Source organism: Neofelis nebulosa, chromosome 12 (genome assembly GCF_028018385.1).
Source record: "Neofelis nebulosa isolate mNeoNeb1 chromosome 12, mNeoNeb1.pri, whole genome shotgun sequence".
Lineage (NCBI taxonomy): Eukaryota > Metazoa > Chordata > Mammalia > Carnivora > Felidae > Neofelis > Neofelis nebulosa.
Window position 1 is genome coordinate 22184037 of NC_080793.1, and position 25225 is coordinate 22209261.

Genomic DNA, 25225 nt, shown 5'->3' on the forward strand with positions numbered 1-25225 from the left:
GAGTAACTCAGTTCTCCCCAAATTGAAACTGAAATAGCTTGTGTGCATTAAGAAGACTGCAGGGAAGTTTTTGGATTCTTTGCTGTCAAACATTGTGTGGGGCCTTTGTTAACAGTCTGACACTTTCGCCAGTTGCATTTAAGTAATCTCATGTGCCTGCAAGGGAGGGCTTTCCTGAAAATTTTTTCTGTGTGGCTTTTGGATACTTAAAGTCCAGATTAAGAGTTGGTTCTTTGCAGTAGGTAACTTCTTTGGATGGTGGAAAGGTGTGTTTTGCACTTTTGGCTCTCCTCTTTGTAATGTCTGACTTTCACGACACTGCTTTATTCTTTTTTTTCATCAATCTATCTTTTAAATCGTTTGGTAGAATTCTTACTTGCCTCTCCTTTGAGCTGTTATATCCCTTTGCATTTTATTTAGGAGAAGCTATTTTCTTAATTTTTTATTTTATTTTACAAAGTTCTTATTTGCTCATAATTTAAAGTTGTATACTTTTTCTGGTGTATGTTGTCTGGCTTTTGAGTCTTCCCTTCCTTTACCTTATGTACAGATTCCCATAAGGAACTCATAGGATTGTTTTTCTTTGAATGTTGCCTGTCTTTGAAGGGATGCCTTCTGGATCACCATTGTACGGAACAGTAGTGTGAGGCATGAACTCTGACAATGAGCTGTAGTAATTGACAGCTTGACTAGTCTTGTCTTATCCCTTCTTGAGGGTTGATCGAGCACAGGTGTTGGTGATGACTATTTTGAGCCAGCAAAAAGTCTCAAGTCAAGTAGGAATCCTCTGGCTTAGAATGATACATCTGTTTTGTTCTGTTTTGTTTTGTTTTTTATTTTTTATTTCAAAAAATTTTTTAAATGTTTTATTTATTTTTGAGATAGACAGTGTGAGTGGAGGAGGGGCAGAGAGAGGGAGACACAGAATATGAAGCAGGCTCCAGGCTCTGAGCTGTCAGCACAGAGCCCGATGTGGGGCTCAAACTCACAAACCGAGAGATCATGACCTGAGCCAAAGTCAGACACTCAACCGACTGAGCCACGCAGGCGCCCCTGTTTTGTTTTTTGTCTTAACTTTTTATTTGGGAAAAATTTCAAGATTCACAACAAATTGTAGAGATACTGTGGAGGGATCCTGTGTACCCTCCCAGGTTCCTCCAATGGTTACATTTTAATTACAGCACACTATCAAAACAAAGACATTGATAAAGTGCCTGTTTATTATTGTTTCATTTTGTTGCATGTGTAGATTCATGTAACTATCAGTACAGTCAAGATACAGAACTAATCTATCACCACAAAGGTCTCCCTTCTGGCATCCTTTAATTACCCACTTCCTCCTCCCAACCATCTCTGCTCCCTCACAACTGTTGGTCTCCTTTCCATCTCTATAATTCTGTCATTTTGAGAATGTTGTATGAATAAAATCGTAGAACATGTGAATTTTTGTTTTGAGAATGTGATCTTTTGAGATTACTGTGTATGTTTCATTTTAAAGAAACCACCAAACAGTCCAGAGTGGCTGTACCGTTCCTATCTTCAGTGTATGAGAGATCCACTTTCTTCCACATCCTCACCTGCATTTGATATGTCACCTTTCCTTATTCTAATTGTTCTGGTAGGTGTGTGGTGATGGCTTAGTCTTACATTTTATTTGAAGTGCTCTCTGTGGTTTTAAAATTTGCATTTCTTGGGCAACCTGCGTGGCTCAGTCGGTTGAGCGTCTGGCTCCTGATTTGGGCTCAGGTCATGATCCCAGGGTCATGGGATTGAGCCCTGCTTCAAGCTCTGTGCTGAGTGTTGGAGCCTTTAAGATTCTCTCTCTCCCTGTCCCCCGCTTGTGCGCTTTCCCTAAAAACAAACAAATAAAGTGCAAATACTGCATTTATTTTTTTTAAATTTCCATTTCCTTAATGTCTAATGATGTTGATATTTGATATTTTCATGTGTTTATAGGCCATTTGTATATCTTTGGAGAAATGTCTTTTCAAATGCTTTTTGCCTGTTTATTATTATTATTATTGGGTTATTTGTCTTTATTTAGTTTTTGCAAATATTTTCTCCCATTCTCTGGCTTGGTTTTTCATTCTTTTTCTTTTTAATGGTGTCTTTGAAGAATGAAAGTACTTTTTATTTAAATTGCAGTTAACATAGCCTAATATTAGTTTCAGGTGTACAGTATAATGATCAGCATTGCCATACAGCACCCGTGCTCATCACAGGTGCACTCCTTAATCCCTGTCACCTGTTCAGCACATCCCCCTTCCACCCACCTTCTTCCTGGTAATCATCCATTTGTTCTCTATAGTTAAGAGTCTGTTTCTTGGGTTGCCTCTCTCTCTTTTTTTTCCCCCCTTTGGTCATGTGTTTTGTTTCTTAAGTTCCACACATGAGTGAAATCATATGGTATTTATCTTTGGCTGACTTATTTCGCTTAGCCTAATACTCTGGCTCCACCTGTGTCATGGCAAATGGCAAGATTTCATTATTTTTTATGGCCAAATAATATTGCATTGTATATATATGCAACATCTTTATCGATTCATTAGTTGATGGACACTTGGGCTGTTTCCATAATTTGGCTATTGTAGGTAATGCTACTATAAACATTGAGGTGCATGTATCCCTTTGAATTAGTATTTTTGTATTCTTTGGTAAATACCTAGTAGTGCAATTGGTGGATTGTAGGGTAGTTCTATTTTTAAGTTTTTGAGGAACCTCCATACTCTGTTCCATGGTCACTGCACCAGTTCGCATTCCCACCAACAGTGCAAGAGGGGTCTCCTTTTTCCACATCCTTGCCAACACCTGTTATTTCTCGAGTTGTTGATTTTAGCCATTCTTACAGGTGTGAGGTGATATCTCATTGTAGTTTTGATTTGTATTTCCCTCAGATAAGTAATGTTGAACATGTTTGCATGTGTCTGTTGGCCATCTATATGTCTTCTTTGGAAAAGTGTCTTCATATCTTCTGCCCATGTTTTAATTGGATTATTCATTTTGGGGGTGTTGAGTTGCATCAGTTCTTTATATATTTTGGACACTAACCCTTTATTGTGTATGTCGTTTGCAGATATCTTCTCCCATTCCATTGGTTGCCTTTTAGTTTTGTTGATTGTTTCCTTCTCTGTGCAGAAGCTTTTTATTTTGTTGAAGTCTCAGTAATATATTTTTGCTTTTATCTCCCTTGCTACAGGAGAAATATCTAGAAGAAGTTGCTATGGCTGATGTCAAAGAAGTTAGGATTTTTATGGTTTCAGGTCTCATACTTAGGTCTTAAATCCATTTTGACTTTATTTTTATATATGGTGTAAGAAAGTGGTCCAGTTTCATTCTTTTGCATGTTGCTGTCCAATGTGTAATTTTGTTTTCACCATATTCTTGAACTCCATATAAATGCAGTAGTATGATACAGTATATATTCTTTTGTGAATGACTTCTTATGCTTGTGAGATTTATCTATGTTAGTGTATGGGGCAGTAATTCATTCTCAGTGGCGTAAATCATCGAGTGCATTTACAACAATCTATTTATCCATACTAGAGTTGATAACGTAGCTGTTTCCAATTTGATGAGTAGAAACAATGCTGATGAGAACATTCTCATGTGTTTAGGTGCACATAAGCATGAACTGTCTTGAGTGTATTCATAGGAATAGAATACATAAGGTTTGTAGGATAGTCATATATTCAACATTAGTATATTGGGTCAGTTTTCCAAAGTTGTGCCAACTTGCACTCCCACTAGCAATATACTAGTTCTGATGTTCCACATTGTTATCAACTCTTGATATTGTCAGTCTTTTTTAATATCTAATATTTTATTATGGTTTTAACTTACATTTCCCTGATGACCAGTGAGGGTAAGCATCTTTTCATATGTCTATTGGATATGGTTTTAGTCATTTAGATATAGCTTAGATATAACATTTGTTTCTCATTCACTTATAGTGGTTGGTGGCTGTTCTGAAGCTGTATGTGTTCTTTTTCTGGGAATCAGGTTGAAAGAACAGCCCGTATTTAAGGGGGAAAGAGGAAAAAATTAGCAGAAACTAGTAATATCTTTTGAAGCTTCTGCTTGGATTTAGTATGGGTCATGTCTATTCATATTTCATAGGCCAGAGCATATTGTAAAACTGTGCTCAGTGTCAGTGGGTGAGGGAAGTATTCTCCCACAGGAGACATGGCAAGTTATGTCACCATGGATGGGGGTGAAAAATCCTTTCACAGGAAAAAGGGAAGGCACAAATACTCTGGAACACAAGTAAAGTCTACCACTTTGTTAGGTGCCTATGGAACTCTTTTGTTGTTTTCTTTTATTTGGACTTTCTTAGTGATTGCTAGTGAGGATTTTTTTTTCTCCTTTTTTCTCTTTCTTAGTAAGTTCTGGATATAAAATTTGTTGGTTATGTGTATTGCAGATATTTTCTCCCACTCTGTTACTTGCCTTTTAAATCTCCTAATGTCTCTTATTAAATAAAATTCTTAAAAAAAAAAGCAAAACACCTGACATACAGCATTAGTTCCAGATGTACAACATAATAATTTGACATTGTGTATATTGTAAATAAAATTAATTTCAATGTCGTCAAGTTTATCAGTATTTTTCCTTCATAATTGTGCTTTTGTTTCTTGTTTAAGAAATCTTTCTCTACTCCAAAATTATGAAAATACTCTTCTGTTATCTTTCTGGAAGTTGAGATTGTCCTTTTTATTTCATCTTATGTGCTTCTTTAATTTCTTCTTGTCGCAAGCTGTCTGTATAAACTCGTGAAGAACGAAAGGGAATAATTTCCAGATGTTTAATACAAGAATTGTTTAAGTAATTGTATTTCTGTTATGCAAACACATCAGTGCTTTGCCTTTCTTTAGCAAAGGCTGAAGTTGTTTCCTACAATGGTACTCAACACCTAAACATTAAACATATTTTGGAGCATAATTACTATTCTGATATTTGTAGGATAGTTTAAGGATTAAGTTTTATCATCCAGTAGACCAAAATATTTGATCTTCAAAATTGACCAGGTTAAACAAACAGTAACATTGGAAATTGGTTGATTTTAACTTTGTACATGGCATTTATTGTCCATTGTAAATGTAAACTTTTAAATCTTGGTAATAGATCTTAGAGTTAAAATGAGAAGGCTTGTCTGACTTGTCTTTTTGCATTGACAGTTCAGCTTGCAATTGGTCAAAACTCTCATCAGCAGAAAAGAGTAAATTATTTAAACAGTAGTTGTTTAAGAATTAGTACACATTAAAGATCATTATGAAGATTAATGGATAAAAAAATCACCAATTATAAAGGGTTTCAGCTATCACCAAATATAGAAGTAAATTGCATCTTTGTGTTCAACTTTAAAAAACACATAGGAAAAAATATATGAATAAAAAATGAAAAATAAAAAAATATGTAGGTATCAAGTCAGGATTCTTAACAGGTGCTACACAAATTATTTCCACATGAATACTTAAGAATATACTAAAAAAAACTTAACATATTTTAAAATACTAAGTATATTTAAAATATACCAAATATACCTTAAAATAAGTTACAGAAAAAATTTCAGGACGCAACCCCTAAGTATGGTTTTTGGTACTTCAAATGAAACATCTGAAGATTGGGTTTGTTCAAAAAGGGATGAAGGATTATGTCCCCGATTATATGATAGCAGGTTGGCTTTTTTTTGTTTGTTTGTTTTTTGGTATATATAACTAACAACCATGTGGATATGCAGTAATTTTTTTTCTGTGAAATTCACTTCTCCAACCTTTAAATTTTGTGATTCTTGAGGATTTCCCTTTAAAGGCCTTGATATTCAAACAGAAGTAATAATATTAACTTTTAATATTTTTAGTAGTAAATGTGGACCATTATCCAAGACTTGTTTTATTAACAATATTGCCCTTGCTTTTCAGCGGGGATCTGATGAGCTTCTTTCTTCTGATGTCATTGACGGACCCTTTACCATGAACAATTCTACTTCTACAGGTGTGTATGGTGAGTTTTCGTTTTTTCAGAATCTAGAATGTTTTCTTTCCATGAGTTTCAAAAAATTTTTTTCTTCGTTTGCTCATCTGAACATTTATTGAAATGCCATTATTTATAACAAAAACACTTATTGCAGTAAAGTTCAGTAAACATTTATTGCGGTAAAATTTATTGTAGGAAAGTTCACATAGATGAAGTTAGCAGTTGTGGCCCTTAAATTTTAACTTGTGTCTAATTCGGTAATTCCTTTTTTGATTGATGTTCTTTGTGTTACATAATTGTGATAAAACTGTCAATATGTTGGTGACCCAGAACAATTGAGTAAAAGAGCTGGATTTAAAAGCTTGTGTTTAATGATGATTTAGAATAATAGAAGTATTAAAACTGTAAGTTTACATGATTTTAAAAAATTGGAACATAATTTACATTCCATAAGTTACCACATTGTTTAAAAATACATGTTCTTAAAATTTAGGGACTGTGAAGTTAACTGGAAGAGTGCAATACAGGAGGGAGGGTGAACAGTTAAGAGGCTATTGCTGGATAGGATTTCCCAGTTAGGGATGGTAATTAGTACTATATAGCACTAGCAGTTGTAATGGAGAGAATTAGAGAATTCACAGAAGGTGAAATTGATAGTAACTGGTGATTAATTGAATATTTGGATAAGGGATTCCATTGATGATTTATTTCCAGGTTTTGGACTTGGATAATTAGATAGATGAGTGGTGGTGCCATTCATATAGAAACTGTAGGAAGAACAGAGTTGGGTAATATGGCAGGTTCTGATGTTTATATATTGAATTTGAAGTTCCTCTGCAACATCCACATGGAAATGTTGGGTAGTCATTGGGTTCTTCCCAACATCACAAGAGAAATTTGGAAGTTAGTATCATCCACAGTTTAAAAGGCTTGAGAGTGGAGAGTGTCAGAAAAGGCAAGATTTTTATCCAAATGTTTTTGGAGATATAGGAAGCAGGAATGAGTGAACCTCACTTTCCAGACCCTCAGCCACATGGTGTTTGGGAGAGTGAACAGCTTTTATGTGAGAACTCTATAAGAGAAGAAGGTTAGTTTCAGTTGAGGGAAAAGATAGAAAGAAAATTCACTGAAGAGATTAAGAATGTCTAGGAATTGGTTAACCATGGTACATTGCTCTAGAGGACTAAATGGATAGATTTTATGGGCAGGACAGCAGCAGAGGATTTGTTCACGTAGAAGTGTGAACAGATAATATGAGCATGAGACTAAAGCAGCTTTCTCAAACTGGAGCTGGTGTCAGAGTCACCTGGAGGGCCTATTAAAGCATGGTTGCTGAGTCCATACCCAGAATTTCTAATAAAGTAGATCTGAGGTGGGTCCTAAGAATTTGCATTTCCACAAGTTCCCTGATAACAGTGATGCTACTGCGGAGCCACACTTTGAGAACTGCTGTATTAAGGAAATACTAGAACCTGATATTTCTAAACCTGATTATCCTCTTGGTGTAGGATGCTAAAAAAATGTCCTTATTCCTAGAGTTACAGTACACCTAGGGTGGGGCCCATATGTTTGTTCTTTTAAAAACAGGTCACTTTGTTTGTTTGGTCATGTTTATGAACTACCAGGATGGATGACCAGGAGGATTTTCATCCTGGTTGATTGATTACTTAGGGAAAAAAGAAATATGAAATGTGAGTTTAGCTGGCAACAAGAGTTTGTTGTGTTTTTTGCTTTTATGTTTTGAATTTCTTCTTATATCCCATTCCATTCTGTGTTCAGCCCACCCTATTTAATAGCTATTTCTGCAAAGCTCTATAAATGGTAACTTCTCAGACTTTATGACTAAAAAATGTCTGTTTCATTATCACTATTGAATGTTAGTTAGCTATTTAGAATTTTAGGTTGACAGTTACTTCTCTCTACACTTTGAAGGTATGATTCTGTTATTCTTTTAGCTTCTATTATTGGGAAGTTTGTGAGCAGGCTTACTACTCTGTAGGTAAAATTACTTCTCTGTAGTTATTTTTAACATTTTTCTCTTTATTTTTGTTCATTGGTTTAGCTGTTTGTAGGTATGGATCACAGGTTCTCAAACCTGGATACTCACTAAAATAGCTTGAGGGAAACAAAGATACTTTGACCTACCCCACACCAATTCTAAAATCTCTGGGGGGTGTAGGTTTAGGCACTGTTTTTCTTTCTTTCTTTCTTTCTTTCTTTCTTTCTTTCTTTCTTTCTTTCTTTCTTTCTTTCTTTTTTTTTTTTTTTTTTTTTTTTTTAAGCTTCTTAGGTGATAATCTAAGGTTCAGCCAGTATTAAGGACCATTGCTGGAGACTTAACTTTCATTTATCCTGTTTTGGAGTGACCCAGCTCTTCACAGAACTGCCTCCTGTGGGCACCTGGGTGGCTCTGACTTCATTTTGGCTCAGATCATGATCTCTCTCTCTCTCTCTCTCTCTCTCAAAATAAATAAAATTAACCTAAAAAAAGAATCAGCTCCTTCTGTAACTCCAGTTAGACATGTATAAGACCCATTTCATTCAGTCCTGTATTTGTTTTAACCTCTTATATTGTCATGTCTTTTTCCTTGAGGTCCTGTATTTTGGATAATTTTTTTAAAATGTTTTTCTGATTCACTCATTCTCTGTTCAACTTTGTCTAGTGTACTGTTTAATTCTTCTGTTGAATATTTGCATATATTCTAGTGTTTTTCCTTGTGTGAGTAATAGTTTTTAGCTGAATTGTTTTTTCTTCTGTGAGAATCTCTAAGGTGTTTTGTGGTTTGCTCTGCTAGATTTTATAAGGTACCACCAGCCCCTACATCTTCTAACGTATATGTTAATTTATTACCTTGGAGATTCTTAAGCCAGAGAGGAAGAGAAAATTCAGAATGTAAATTCCTGAACAGAGATAGGCTTCCTTTTTAAATGTTTCTGGTAGATGGGAAATTTCTCCCCTTCCCTCGCCTACCCTTCTTTTTCTTTCTTTCTTTCTTTCTTTCTTTCTTTCTTTCTTTCTTTCTTTCTTTCTTTCTTTCTTTTTATGGGAAATTTCTAATTTTAGTTTGCTTTTGCTGAGAGGTTTGGCTGTTGACACCTGGAAATTTTACCTTTTTTTTTTTTGAGGTCACTTACAAAAATATTTTTATGATATTTGACCTAATATTTGCAAACTTCAAAAACTTTAAAATTTCAAGATTTTGGTGTTCCATTCCATGACTATATTCTAATCGATTTTGAACAAATTTGGAGAGAAAGGCTTTACTGCTCATTTACAAAGGAGTTTAATCCCTGTGTAAGGTGATTTTTTTGGTTTTTTTTTGCTTTTAGTTTTTAGTTTTGAGAGAGCATGAACAAGGGAGGAGCGGAGGGGAGGGGAGACAGAGGAATTGAAGCATGCTCTGCACTGACAGCAGCAAGCCCAGTGTGGGGCTTGAACTCACGAACTGTGAGATCATGACCTGAGCTGAAGTTGGATGCTCAGCTGACTGAGCCACCTAGTGCCCCAGGTATTTTTTTAAAAATACAAAAAATTTTTTTATTTTATTTTTTATTTTTTAAAATTTACATCCAAATTAGCATATCGAGAAGCAATGATTTCAGGAGTAGATTCCTTAATGCCCCTTATCCATTTAGCCCATCCCCCCTTCCATACCCCCTCCCGTAACCCTCTGTTTGTTCTCCATATTTATGAGTCTCTTCTGTTTTGTCCCCCTCCCTGTTCTTATATTATTTTTGTTTCCCTTCCCTTATGTTCATCTGTTTTGTCTCTTAAAGTCCTCATATGAGTGAAGTCATATGATTTCTGTCTTTCTCTGACTAATTTCACTTAGCATAATACCCTCTAGTTCCATCCATGTAGTTGCAAATGGCAAGATTTCATTCTTTTTGATTGCCGAGTAATACTCCATTGTATATATATACCACACCTTCTTTATCCATTCATCCATTGATGGACATTTGGGCTCTTTCCATACTTTGGCTATTGTTGGTAGTGCTGCTATAAAGATACAAAAATTTTTTAAATTGCATTGATAATGGGTAGAATCACAAAATTTTTGTGGTTCTAAATGTGGATTTAAAAATAATTTGTAAAATTTGACAACTATAGCTTCTTTCTATTAGTAGAATATTGCTTGTTTGGTAAAGGAGTTATGTATGCACCAGACCAATTGCACATACACGTCTGCCCCTGGGACTGTCAGAACAGTATTTTTGTCATGACACGGTTGCACCAAAACTTACATTTGTATTACTGCCTCATAAAAAGTTGATGTTGAAGGTAGAACTTTTAAAACTCAATTTTCATTAATGTTGGATATTTCACTTTTGATAGAATGACTTCCCAGAAGCTATACTTTGATTCCTTGAGATGATTCAACATTAAACCTTTATTGGGTAATAACGGATATTTCAGTGTTAGCAGATAAAACTGATAAAATGTAGCTGTTGGCATAGTTCTGTTAATGGGGTCAACATATTAACACCTTTACACATGGAGAAGAAACTTTGCAAGTAAATTAATTACAAATTTATGGATTTACTGCAAGATATAAAAATTGGAATGGTGATGAACAAAATTGTGTCTTTCTGTCTGGGAACCTGACCTGTGATTTCATATTTGTGGGTCCTATTTTATGTCTTTTGGTAATTATGAAAATGTTCTACATATTTCTTCATGAAATGTATACCTTTCCTTTTAAATTTAATCTTAGGAATTACGGCATAGATGGTTTATTGTGTACCCCAATACTTTTCTGTTTTCTTCTGTTTTCTTTAGTGACAGAACCCTAATTTTCATCTGGGCACATTGTCTCCCAAATTAAACAGCTACTTTTCAGTCTTCCTTACAGCTAGATGTGGTCATGTGATTAAGTCCTGGCTAATGAGATGTAAGAGGAAGTTATAGAAATTACTTCTGGAGCATTTCTACACGGGTATACTTTTTCCTCTTTTATCCTACTGCCTGTGGGAGTTCCAGTTTCCATTTTAGAGGATGAAGTTGAAGGCTGCACCCCAACAGAAAGACAAGTAGAGCCTGAGTCACTGATAACTTTGTATGTCACCATTCCACGTTTGGAATGTCTACATTTAGACTTTTTACATGACTGACAAGTTAACTTTTTTTTGAAGCAGCTGTTATTTCAAATATATTATTATTATATGCAGGACTAGGATTTTGGATCACAATGAACAACTGAGGCAAGCCCTATTATCACTTTGCCATTTTATTTTTAGACTTTATGTAAGCTGCGGGGGCAGGATGGGGCACGGTGGAGGGGAACCCAAGCAAACATGGCAGAATTGCTGAGTTGAATAGACAGATCCAGGTTTGAAAGGCTGAGGCTAGGAGCTGTGGAGGCAGGGTATGGGAGAGAAGGGAGCTCTGTGAGAAAAGTGCTCTAGAAATCTACCTTTGAATCTATTGCCAAATAGTAAGCCACACATGCCTTACTGCTAACGGTACACCAGCTCTAGCGTAAATGCTACCATTCTAAACCCACACTAACAAAGCTTAAAAACAGACTCCAGGGGCGCCTGGGTGGCTCAGTTGGTTAAGCGTCTGACTTTGGCTCAGGTCATGATCTCATGGTTTGTGGGTTCGAGCCTTGCATCGGGCTCTGTGCTCACAGTTCAGAGTCTGGAGCCTGCTTCGGATTCTGTGTCTCCCTCTCTCTCTGCCCCTTTCTCGCTCGTGCTCTGTCTCTCTTCTCTCTCAAGAATAAATAAACATTAAAAAAAATTTTAATTAAAAAAAAAAAAGACTCCAAAATAATTGCCTGATATGAAATTACCTTTTTTTCCAGAAAAGAGTCTGGCATGTTAAAGTTATAAAACAAATCCTAGTGCTCACAATGTTGACTGTTCAGTCAAAAATTGCCAAACATAGAAAGAATCACAAAACTGTGACTCATAACCAGGAGAAAAATCAGTCAACAGAAGCAGACCTAAAAAATGACAGAGGTGATGAAATTAGCAGATTTGGACTTTGAAATGGTTATTAAAAGTACGTTTAAGGATTTAAAGGAAAATATTAGTATAAGACAGAAAAATGGAACCTTTAAAAAATCAAATATAATTTCTAAAGGTAAAAATGCATCTAAAAAACACATGGCATTGCATTAATAGCACATTATATAGTTATATAATGATCGCTGAATTTAAAGACATCAGTAGAGGGGCACCTGGTCCTCCTGGTCAGTAGAGCACACAACTCTTAATCTCGAAGTTGTGACTGTGAGCCCCACGTTGGGTGTAGAGATTGCTTAAAAATAAAATCCTCAAAACAAACAAACAAACCACAATAGAAATGAAAGCATACAGACCAAAAGAGGTTGAGGAAGAAATGAATAGTTTAGTAACCCATAGAACAGAAATTAGGTGGTCTGACCATATATGTAATTAAAGTTCCAAAAAGAAAGATGGGGGTAGGGAAGCAGATATATCTGCCTCCCCCAGTGACTTCTAGTGGATTTAAAGGCCTGGTGCTCTTTGCTTCTTCCTTCATTTTTCCTCTTTTACCTTATTTGGGAGTGAGGCATCAAAAACTAAGACATTAGAAAACAACTGTATCTACAGGGAAAATTAGAAAGTGATAGTATATATGCCTAGGCAAAGGCTCGGAAGAAACCAGAAAAGACCTTAAGTTTACACTTGAGGCTGATTCTTGGTACAGAGAAATAGCCTACAACAATCAAAAAAAAGAAAAACAGTAACAAAACTGGAAGACCCTGAGGAAGGGGAAGAATCTGATTTCCAGAGTTACCACAGCCACAAATTTGATGCAAAACAGGAGTATAAATATCCAAGAAGCTTAATGAATTCCAAGTAAGGTGAACTCGAGGACACCTCCCATGAGACACATTATAATAAACTTTCTGCAAAGAATCGTGAAAGCAGAAGGAATCAACTCATCACACACAAGGATCCTCAATGAGAATATGAGCACATTTCTCATCAGGAACTTTGGGCGCCAGAAAGCAGTGAGCCAATCTATTCAAAGTGCTAAAAGAATTAAACTGTCAACCAAGTGTCCAATACTTGGCAAAACTGTCCTTAAAAAGTATCTTTGTGTTGGGAATGCAAGCTGGTGCAGCCACTTTGGAAAACAGTATGGAGGTTCCTCAAAAACTAAAAATAGAACTACCCTACGACTCAGCAATTGCACTACTGGGTATTTATCCAAGGGATACAGTGTGCTGTTTCGAAGGGACACATGCACCCCAATGTTTATAGCAGCACTACCAACAATATCCAAAGTATGGAAAGAGCCCAAATGTCTATCAATGGATGAATGGATAAAGAAGGTGTGGTATATATATACAATGGAGTATTACTCGGCAATCAAAAAGAATGAAATCATGCCATTTGCAACTACATGGATGGAACTGGAGGGTATTACGCTAAGTGAAATTAGTCAGAGAAAGACATAAATCATATGACTTCACTCATATGAGGACTTTAAGAGACAAAACAGATGAACATAAGGGAAGGGAAACAAAAATAATATAAAAACAGGAGGGGGACAAAACAGAAGAGACTCATAAATATGGAGAACAAACAGAGGGTTATGGGAGGGGGTGTGGGATGGGGGATGGGCTAAATGGGTAAGGGGCACTAAGGAATCTACTCCTGAAATCGTTGCTTCACGATATGCTAACTAATTTGGATGTAAACTTTAAAAAATAAAAAATAAAATTAAAAAAAAGTATCTTTGTGTTTTGGGGTACTGGGTGGCTTAGTTGGTTAATTGTCCAACTGTGGCTCAGGTCATGATCTCATGAACTCCTGAGTTCATGAGTTCAAAAAGTATCTTTATGTTTTATTTTAAATAAATTGGATTTAAAAATAAATTAGGTCATTTACATGTAACATACCTGGCTCTATGGGCCAGTCACGAATTAAGAAAAAAAAGAGAGGGGCATCTGGTTGGCTTGGTTGGTGGAATGTTCAACTCTTGATCTTGGAGTTGCAAGTTCGAGCTCCACATTGAGTATAGAGATTACGTGAAAATAAAATCTTTTTAAAAAGAGAAAGACATTAAGACATTTCCAGATAAACAGAAGCTGAGGGAGTTTATTACCACTAGACCTGCCCTGCAAGAAAAACTCAAAGAAGTCCTTTAGCTTGAAAATGAAGGCCATGAGACAGTAACTCAAAGCCATGTAAAGGAATAAATATCTCAATGAAAGTAAATACAAGGGCAATTATAAAAGTTAGTATTTTATTATGTGTGTATGTATTTATTTATTTATATCCAAGTTAGTTAGCATATAATGCAATAATGGTTTCAGTAGTAGATTCCAGTAATTCATCCCCTATGTATAACACCCAGTGCTCATCCCAACAAGTGCCCTCCTCAGTGTCTCATACCCATTTAGCCCATCCCCACACTCATAACCCCTCCAGCAGTCCTCAGTTTGTTCTCTGTATTTAAGAGTCTAAAAAGCTAGTGGTTTTTGAACGATTATAACTCTTCCTTTTATTTTCTGCATTATTTAAGCTGTTACTTTTTTTCTGTAAGTTTTAATTTTAATCCCACTTAGTTAACATACAGTATTGTATTAGTTTCAGGTGTACAGTATAGTGATCCAACATTTCCATACATCATCCAGTTCTTATCACAAATTCACTCTAATCCCCACTGCCTATTTAACCCATTCCCCCTCCCCTCCCCTCTGGTAACCATCAGGTTGTTCTCTGTAATTAAGATTCTGTCTCACAGAACCACCATCTTCCAGTAATTCGCCAAAATGATCAACACAAAGGGAAAGAGGAGAGGTACTCACTATATGTTCTCTAGGCCTTTTAGAAAACATGGAGTTGTTCCTTTGGCAACATACATGCGAATCTACAAGAAAGGTGATATTGTGGACATCAAGGGAATGGGCACTGTTCAAAAAGGAATGCCCCACAAATGTTACCATGGCAAAACCGGAAGAGTCTACAGTGTTACCCATCATGCTATTGGCATTGTCGTAAACAAACAAGGGCAAGATTCTTGCTAAGAGAATTAATGTATGTATCGAGCGCATTAAGCACTCAAAGAGCCGAGACAGCTTCCTGAAGCGTGTGAAGGAAAATGATCAGAAAAAGAAGGAAGCCAAGGAGAAAGGTACTTGGGTTCAACTGAAGCACCAGCCTGCCCCACCCAGAGAAGCACACTTTGTGAGAACCAATGGAAAGGAGCCTGAGCTGTTTGAACCCATTCCCTATGAATTCATGGTGCGATAAATGTAAAAAAAATAAAAGACGTCAAGACTGTAAAAAAAAAAAAAAAAAAAAAAAAAAAAAAAAAATCTGTCTCTTGGTTTCTCTCTCACTGTTTTTTTCCTTTTGCTCTTAGTTCCATATATGTTTCTTAAATTCCACATATGAGTAAAATCGTATGGTATTTGTCATTCTCTAATGGACTTACTTCATTTAGCATAATACTCTCTGCCTACATCCATGTCAGTGCAAATGGCAAGACTTTGTTCTTTTTTATAGCTGAATAATATTTGGGTGTGTGTGTGTGTGTACACATACATACATATACCTATATACATATATACAGAAGATGTATATATACCACATATTCTTTTTTTTAATGTTTATTTATTTTTGAGACAGAGAGAAAGACTGAGCGCAAGTGAGGGAGGGGCAGAGAGAGGGGGAGACACAGAACCCGAAGCAGGCTTCAGACTCTGAGGTTCAGCACAGAGCCTGACTCAGGGCTTGAACTCACAAGCTGTGAGATCATGACCTGAGCTGAAGTTGGACACTTAATCAACTGAGCCACCCTGGTGCTCCTATATACCACATATTCTTTATCCACTTATTTATTGATGGACACTAAGGCTGCTCCTATATCTTTGATATTGTGAATAGTGCCGCTTTAAACATATAGGCCACATGTATCCCTTTGAATTAGTGCTGCTATAAACATAGGGGTGCAGGGGACGCCTGGGTGGCTCAGTCAGTTGAGTGTTCGACTTCGGCTCAGGTCATGATCTCATGGTTCGTGGGTTCAAGCCCTGCGTCGGGCTCTGTGCTGGAGCCTGCTTTGGATATTGTGTGTTTCTCTGTCTCTGGTTCTTCCCTGTCTGCTCCTACTCTGTCTCTCTCAAAAATAAACATTAAAAAAATTTTTTTTTAAACACATAGGGGTGCATATATCCCTTTGAATTAATGTTTTTGTATTCCTTGGGTAAATACTCACTAGTGTGATTGTGGGATCATAAGGTAGTTCTGTTTTTAACTTTTTGAGGAACCTCCATATGGTTTTCCAGCGTGGCTGCACCAGTTTGCATTCCCACCAGTGGTGTACAGGGGTTCCTTTTTCTCCACATTCTCACCAATACCTCTTCGTTCTTGTGTTACTGATTTTAGCCATTCTGACAGATGTGAGGTGATGTCTCACTATAGTTTTGATTTGCATTTCCCTGTTGGTAAGTGATGATGAGCATCTTTTCGTGCGTCTGTTAGGCATCTGGAGGTCTTCTTTGGAAAAATGTCTGTTCATGTTTTCTACCCATTTTTTAATTGGGTTATTTATGGGTTTTTTGGGTGTTGAGTGTTGTAAGTTATTTATTTTTAATGTTTATTTTTGAGAGGGAACACCAGCACGAGAGGGGGAGAGGCAGAGAGAGAGAGCGGGGTAGACATCCAAAGTGGGCTCTGTGCTGACAGCAAAAACTCCGATGCTTGACTTGAACTCAAGAACCCTGAGATCATGACCTAAGCCAAAGTCAGATGCTTAACCAACTGACTAAGCCACCCAGGCGCTTCTATAAGTTCTTTATGTGTTTGGGATACTAACCCCTTGTCAGATATGCTTTTTACAATTCTCTTCTCCCATTCTGTAGATTGCCTTTTACTTTTGTTGACTGTCCTTCACTTTGCAGAAACTTAATTTTGCTGTAGTCCAAATAGTTTTTGTTTTTTGTTTCCCATGCCTCAGTTGACATCTAGAAAGAAGTTGCTAGGGCCAGTATCCAAGAAGTTACTGTCCCTGTTCTGTTCTAGGATTTTTATGGTTTCAGACCTCACATTTAGGTCATTAATCCATTTTGACTTTATTTTTGTGTATGGTTTAAGAAAGTAGTCCAGTTTCGTTCTTTTTCATGTTGCTGTCCAGTTTTTCTTTTTTCTTTCTTTTTTTTTTTTTTAATTTTTAACCTTTATTTTTGAGACAGAGAGAGACAGAGCATGAACGGAGGAGGGGCAGAGAGAGAGGGAGACACAGAATCAGAAGCAGGCTCCAGGCTCTGAGCCATCATCCCAGAGCCCGACGCGGGGCTCGAACTCACGGACCGCGAGATCGTGACCTGAGCTGAAGTCGGACGCTTAACCGACTGAGCCACCCAGGCGCCCCTGCTGTCCAGTTTTTCAACACCATTTGTTGAAGAGACTTTTTGTCCTCATTGGATATTCTTTCCTGCTTTGTCAAAGATAAATTGACTATATAATTGTGGGTTTATTTCTGGGTTTTCTTTCCTTTTTTTCTTTTCTTTTTTTTAAGAGGGAGGGGGAAGAGAGAGAGAGAGTCAGAGTCCTAAGCAGGCTCCAAGTTCAGTGTAGAGCCTGATACGGGGCTCAGTGCCACAATCCTCGGATCATGACCTGAGCCTAAATCAAGAGTTGGAGGCTCAACTGCCCCCTGCATTATCTCTTCTGTTCCATTGATCTGTGTGTCTAATTTTTGAGCCAGTACTATAGTGGTTTCATTACTACAGCTTTGTAATGTAACTTAAAGTCTGGAATTACAATTCCTCCAGCTTTGCTTTTGCTTTTCCAAGATTGCTTTGGCTGTTCAGGGTCTTTTGTGAGATTGTTTGTTGTAGTTCTTTTTTTTTTTTTTTTTTTTTTTTTTTAATTTTTTTTTTTCAACGTTTATTTATTTTTGGGACAGAGAGAGACAGAGCATGAACGGGGGAGGGACAGAGAGAGAGGGAGACACAGAATCGGAAACAGGCTCCAGGCTCTGAGCCATCAGCCCAGAGCCTGACGCGGGGTTCGAACTCACGGACCGTGAGATCGTGACCTGGCTGAAGTCGGACGCTTAACCGACTGCGCCACCCAGGCGCCCCTGTTTGTTGTAGTTCTATCAAAACTGCTCTTGTTATTTTGATAGGGGTTGTATTAAATGTGTAGATTGCTTTGGGTAGTGTAGACATTTTAACCGTATTCCAGTCTGTGAGCATGGAATGTCTTTCCATTTCTTTGTGTTGTCTTCCATTTCTTTCATCAGCGTTTTATAGTTTTATAGTTCTATAGTTTATAATTTATAGTTAAAGACCTAAAGTACAGGTCTTTAACAAGAGACTGCCTTTTTTAAGGAGTTCTTAATCTAAAAGCATGTGACTTGTTTGTAGCTCCACATTTGTTTTTCCATGTAACTTAGGAGACTAACACATTTAAAAGAATTAGTTTGTGTTTTGGGGCACACAGTGTATAAGGATATAATATTGTGGCGTCAACAACAGAAGGGTATGGGGACAGGTGTAAAGGAGCAGAGTTTTTGCATATTAGTGAAGATAAGCTGGTATAAAGTCAGATTAGAATGTTATAACTTGAGGATGTTAATGTAATCCCCATGGTAACCACAAAGAAATTAGCTGTAGAATATGCACAAAAGGAAATGAGGGTACTCAAAGTCCTAGAGGCAGCAAGTAGAATGGTGGTTGCCAGGGGCTGGAAGAAGAGGGAAATTAGGGAGTTACTGTTTAATGAGTATAGAATTTCAGTTTGCGTGATGAAAAGAGTTATTGAAATGGATGGTGGTGATAGTTGCACAACATTAAGAATGTATTTAACACTACTGAATTCTGCATTTAAAAATGGTTAAGGGGCATCTGACTGACTCAGTCGGTAGAGCATGTGACTCTTGATCTCAGGATTGTAAATTTGAACCTCATGTTGGGTGTAGAGATTACCAAAATAAATAATTAAATAAATAAAATCTAAAAGAAAAAGGTTAAGGTAGTGAATTTTCTTATGTGATTTTACCCTAGTTTAAAAAGAAAAGAAAGAGAAAAAAGGTATGCAATGCTGTCTATGGAAAGGTCTGTAAGATACGTTGAGTGTACAAAAACCTGATGCAAAAAGAAAAAAAGATAATTGACTATTTAAAGCAAGATAAGGGAAATAAATTTTTGGGGTTATAGCATATGTGAAAACTAAAATATGACAGTAACATAAAGGTTATGATGAGGGAGATAGACCTATGCTTTGAAAAGTTCTTACGTTGTACCTAGGTGATATCATTTAAAGGTAGACCTTGGAAAGTTAAAGATGCATATTGATTTAGCCCCAGAGCAGTCACTTAAACAAAAGTAAACAAAGTGTAAATATTCCAGTTAAAAAGATTGTCTGCCTTTTATGTGTCCAGTATATGTTGTTGTTGTTGTTTTAATGTTTTTACTTACTTTTGAAGGAGAGAGAGGCAGAGTGAAAGGGAGACACAGAATCCGAAGCAGGCTCCAGGCTCTGAGCTGTCAGCACAGAGCCCGATGTGGGGCTCAAACCCACGAACCATGAGATCATGACCTGAGCCGGGGTCGGACGCCTAACCGACTGAACCACCCAGGCGCCCCCAGTATATGTTTGCATGTATGCATGCAGTACATGTATGCATGACATATTATGTTTTCTTGATAAATTGATTCTTTTATTACTATGAAATGTCTCTCTATCCCCAGTAATATTCCTTTTCCTGAAGTCTACTTTGTCTGATAGTAGTACAGCCACTGCATTTTATTATGATTAGTGTTTACATATTTATCTTTTTCCATTCCTCTTACTTTGAACGTGAGATTTTTATATTTAAATGCATTTCTTCTGGGGCACCTGGCTGGCTCAGTCGGTAGAGCATGTGACTCTTTTTCACAGGGTTTTGAGTTCAAGCTCCACATTGGGTGTAGAGATTACTTTAAAATAAAATTTTTAAAAAATGGATTTCTTCTTCACATCACATAATTGAGTCTTGCTTTATTACACTGATGAACTCTGCCTTGTATTTGGAATCTTTATGTCATTTCCACTTAATATAATTATGTGACATGGTTAGTTTTAAGCCTATCATCTTGCTATTTGTTTTCTATTTGTCCCATTTATTCTTTGTTATTTTTCTTCCTTTGTTTCTTGGCTTTCTTTGTACTGTTGTGTGTGTGTGTGTGTGTGTGTGTATTTCATATTTATTCATTATTTACCATTTTGTATTCCATTGTATTTATTTGTATTTCTTGATAAATATACGTATCTTGAATATACATGTATATTTACCTAGTTACAGAGCTTCAAGATATATAAAGTAAAAGCTAATAGAACTAAACAGAGGAATAGGCAAATTCACAATTATAGCTGGAGATTTCAAAATCCCTGTCTCAGTAATTGATAGCATAGTAAACAGAAAATCAGTTAGGACACAGGACAGGGGTTTATATTTCCTGTGATCTAAGACTGATTTTTACATTTTTAAATTGTGAAAAAATAAAACAAAGAACAATATTCTGAGATACCTGAAGCTTATAGGAGGTACTAATTTTGATGTTTATTCATAAAACTTTATTTGAATGGAGGCACACTCTTTTATTTCTGTCCATATGGCTGCTTTCATGCTACCACTGTAGAGGTGAATAGATGCAGCAGAGATTGTATGACTCACAAAGCCTAAATTATTTATGTAGCCTTTTAAGAAAAAGTTTGTAGATCTCCTAATATAGATGTTTTCAACACTAACAACCAACTGATTTTAATTGACAGTGGAGTAGTTTCTGCAACACCATCAGAATATGCTTTTTTGGAAGTTCACATGACATAATCACCAAGATAGGCTATATGTGCATCCTAAAACAAGTCTCAAAGTGAATGCATTAAAATTATTTATAGTTCGTTCTCTTTAAAATTATATTAGAAATCAAAAACGCATAATCCTCAAGTATATGGGGGAAAATTTTCCAGTTTATTTAAAAATTAACATTTAACCCATGAATCAGATAAGTCACAAGGGAAATTAGAAAATATTTTGAGGTGAATTAAAACAAAAACACAATTTACTAAACTTTGAAGGGTTCAGCTAGAACTGTTTTTAGAAGTAGGAATTTACAGCTTTGTTTACATTAGAAAAGTGTAAAGTAAATCATCTAAGCTTCTAAGCATAGTATAAGAAAAACAAGTTAAACCTCCAGGTTTAAAGGAAGAAAATATTAAATATAGGAGCATAAATTAAGGACATAGAAAACAGTAGAGAAAAATTAATGAAACCAATAGTTGTTTTTGTATAGGTCAATAAAATTGATAAACCTCTAGGTAAGACCAAAAAATGAGAGAAGACAGAAATTACCAACATCTGTTGGTAATTTGTTTAAACCCCACCCCCATTGTGATGGTATGTGGAGATGGGGCCTTGGGAGTTGGGCCCATTGTGGGGCCTTCACAATGGGATTAGTGTCCTATCAGAAGAGATATTAGAGAGCTTGCTCTTGCCTCCACCTCTGCTATGTGAGGACACTGAAAAGGTAGCTTGTCTTTAAGCCAGGAAAAGAGTCCTTATTCGAAAGTGACATTGCTAGTACCTTAATTTTGGACTTTTAATCTCCAGAAGTATGAGAAAGTAAATTTCTATTGTTAAATGACCCTGTCTGTATTTTGTTACAGTATCCTAAGCAGGCTAAGACAGATATTAAGGAAATATTATGAACAATTTTAAGCCAATAAAATGAATGAATAGGCATTCATTCAATGTAGATGAAGTGGACAAATTCCTTGAAAAATACGGAGTATCATAACTGGTACAAAATGACTAGAAAACCCAAATAACCCCTATACTTGTTTTAAAAATCAAATTGATAATTAAAAAGTTAAGATCCAGGGACGCCTGGGCGCCTCAGTTGGTTAAGTGTCTGACTCTTGATTTTGTCTCAGGGCATGATCTCGTGGTTCCTGAGTTCAAGTTCTGTGTCAGGCTCCACACTGCCTCTCCCCTACTCGCCCTTCCCTTGCTCACTACACCCCCACCCCCACCCCCGCCACCCGCCCTTCTCTCTCTGAAAATAAATATAAATTTTTTTTTTTTTTTATTTAAGACCCAGTGGTTTTTTTAAAGGAAGAAACCATACCAGTGCTACACAAACTCCTTCAGAATATAGAAGACAACACTTTTGGGGCTCCTGGGTAGCTCACTCCGCTGAGCGTCCAGCTCCTGATTTCAGCTCAGGTCATGATCCCAGGGTCGAGAGATTGAGCCCCACATTGGGTTCCGTGCTGAGCTCGGGGCCTGCTTAAGATTCTCTCTCTCCCTCTGCCCCTCTCCCCCATTCTCTCACGTGTGCTCTTTCTCTCAAATAAATAAAATGAAAAGAAATTAAAAAAAACATTTTCGAATTTATTTTTATGAAGTTAGTATTACCCTTGATACAAGAGGGAAAATAAAATTACAGATTAATATCTCTCATGAAAATGGACCCAAATATATTTAGAAGGCATTAAGTCAAATTCAGTGTGTGCTGTAAATTCCTACTTCTAAATTGTGTGTGTGTGTGTATATTATATATATATACATGGAGAGGAGGTCATATATCATGACCAAGTCAGATTTATTCCAAGAATACAAAGTGGTTTAACTTTAGAAAATTAGTACAATATACTCTATTAACAGAATAAAGAGAAAAACTTTATGATCATATTAATATGTCCTGAGAAGGCATTTAAAATTCAACTTTGACTTTTATTCATGATAAATAAGACCTTCAGCCAAATAAGACCTCGGCCAGGAATAGAAGGGAACCTGTTTACCCTACTAAATGTGTGAAGCTACAGCAGACAATATACTTAATGGTGTAAGACAGTCGTGTCCCCTGAAATCCACAGTAATGGAAGTAATGTTCACTCTCATTATTTCTATTCATCTTTGTACAAGAAGTCCTAGCCAGCTCAATAAAACTAGAGTAAGAAATAAAAGGCATCACATGTTGGAAAGTAAGCAATAAAACTGTATTATGTAGAAAATTCTAAAGAATTTAGCATGGTTGCAGAGTATAGGGTCAGCATACCAATATGTGCAAGACCATTACACTGAAAACCACAGGACGTTAAGGGAAATTAAAGAAGGCGTAAATAAATGCAGAGAGAAATAATGATGTGTATGTTTTAGATGACTCAAAATTATTATGACATGAATTCTCCCCAGTTAAATACCTGATTTCAAGAATTGCTGTTAAGGGGCTCCTGGCTGGCTTAGAACAGCATGCCACTCAGTCTTGGGGTCGTGAATGCAAGTCCCACTTTGGGTATAGAGATTACTAAAAAAAAATAAACTTAAAAAACAAAAATTGCTGCTGCGCCTGGTTCAGTAGGTTAAGTGTCTGACTTCGACCCAGGTTGTGATCTCATGGTTCTTGGATTCAAGCCCTGCATCGGCTCTGCACTGACAGTGTGGATGAAGCCTGCTTGGGATTCTCTTTCTCTCCCTCTCCCTCTGCCCTTCCTGCACTTGCTCCTTCTTTCTCTCTCAAAATAAATAAATAAACAAACTTAAAAAGAATTGCTGTAAAGCTATAGTTTTTGTTTTGTTTTGTTTTGTTTTGTAAATCTATAGTTACTAAGACACTATGGTAATGTCAAATGATAGCTGTATAGCTTGAGGAGGTGAGAGTCTTAGAGGGAGGACTGACTACAAAGGGACACCAGGGAACTTTTGAGGATGATGGAAAAGTTGTGTATCCTGATTTTTGTGGTCATATGGATATATACATTTGTCAAAAGTTGTCAAACTCTGCATTTAAAATGTTACATAGATTTTATTGTATCTAAAGTATACCCTAGGGATGCCTGGGTGGCTTAGTAGGTGAAGCGTCTGACTTCGGCTTAGGTCATGATCTCACAGTCCACTGGTTCGAGCCCCGTGTCGGGCCCTGTGCTGGCAGCTCAAAGCCTGGAGCCTGCTTCAGATTCTGTGTCTCCCTCTCTCTCTGCCCCCTTCCCTGCTCAAAAATAAACATTAAAAAAATTTTTTTTAATAAACAAATAAATAGATAAAGTATATCCTATTAAACTTGCATTTTTAAAAAGATCCAGATTTCTAGGATAGTTTTCCTGGTGGATTTCTCCAATTTTGAGATGGAAATACATGAATTTTAAAAAGCTTCTTTCGGGGCACCTGGGTGGCTCAGTAGGTTAAGCATCTGACTTCTACTTAGGATCTCATAGTTCGTGGGTTCAAGCATCACATCGGGCTCTGCACTGACAGCATGGACAGAGCTTGCTTGGGATTCTCTCTCTGTCTCTCTCTTCTCGCTCTCACTCTCCCCCTCCCCTGCTTGCACGCTGTCTCAAAAATAAATAAATAAACATTGAAAAAAATAAAAACCTACTTACTCTCTTTGGAACCTAATATATAGCAAGTATTCAGTAATTTTCAGTGTATCATTCAGCAAAATATGAAATTTTTACAAGTGAAGTATTTTGAATGCTGATTTTTATAATAAAAATTTTGGAAAGTCTCATGTTATTTTTTTGTACAGAGAACAATTCTTCAAAGTTACGTGTTTAATACATTAGAATTTCCTTGTTTTCTGTTGACTTTTATTAAATGATGCCATATATTTGCTTATGTATTTTCCATTTTCAGATTATTATATTTATCGAGTCTTTGGCTATCACCTTTTCTGGGGTCATTCTTAGATTTTTAGCTTTCATAGAATAATTAAATTTTTAGTTAATTTGGACAGTGTCTTAAATTTTCCAAAGTAAGCACTTATAAGAAAAAAAAATCATTGTTACCTATAATCATCATTTTAATACCAAAAAAGTAGAAAGACTATCACTTCTAGATAAAAATCCTTCTTAAGAAAATCGTGACATATTATTGATTACTATGTGCTAGGCATTACACCTTGTATCTAAATATGTTATCTAATTTACTTTTCAAAATAACCCTGTTACACTCATTTTACTGGAAAAGAATTTGAGGCTCAGCTATTTCAGGTAACTTGTTAGAACAGGATGTCTGATTTAATAGCCCATGCTCTTAACATTGCTCAGGCACTTTTATAATTCAGAACAATTAACAACCTAAAATGCTGGGTTTTTGTAATTAAGTATCTCTTGATAAAATTTGTCAGCAGGGGTGCCTGGGTGGCTCAGTCGGTTAAGTGTCTGACTTCGGCTCAGGTCATGATCTTGTGGTCTGTGAATCTGAACCCCTCATCAGACTCTCTGCTGACAGCTCAGTGGAGCCTGGACCCTGCTTCGGATTCTGTGTCTCCCTCTC

The 25225-nt window shown here is 36.5% G+C and overlaps 1 protein-coding gene and 1 pseudogene across 11 annotated transcripts in view; both read left to right on the forward strand.

Annotated features, from left to right (window-relative positions):
- The window catches only part of PTBP3 (polypyrimidine tract binding protein 3), a 133248-nt gene that overhangs the window by 32966 nt on the left and 75057 nt on the right, over nt 1–25225 (forward strand). For 6 of the 11 annotated variants that reach the window (XR_009251488.1, XM_058694536.1, XM_058694538.1 and 3 more), the window contains one exon: nt 5919–6000. Coding sequence is in view for 9 of the 11 variants with exons in the window: in XM_058694536.1 (XP_058550519.1) it covers nt 5919–6000 (82 nt within the window). In the remaining 2 variants the exon portion in view is untranslated. The remainder of the gene's footprint in view (nt 1–5918; nt 6001–25225) is intronic. The other 5 variants (XM_058694537.1, XM_058694540.1, XM_058694544.1 and 2 more) reach the window with 1 other exon arrangement.
- On the forward strand, nt 14687–15222 carry LOC131491493 (large ribosomal subunit protein eL21-like; annotated as a pseudogene).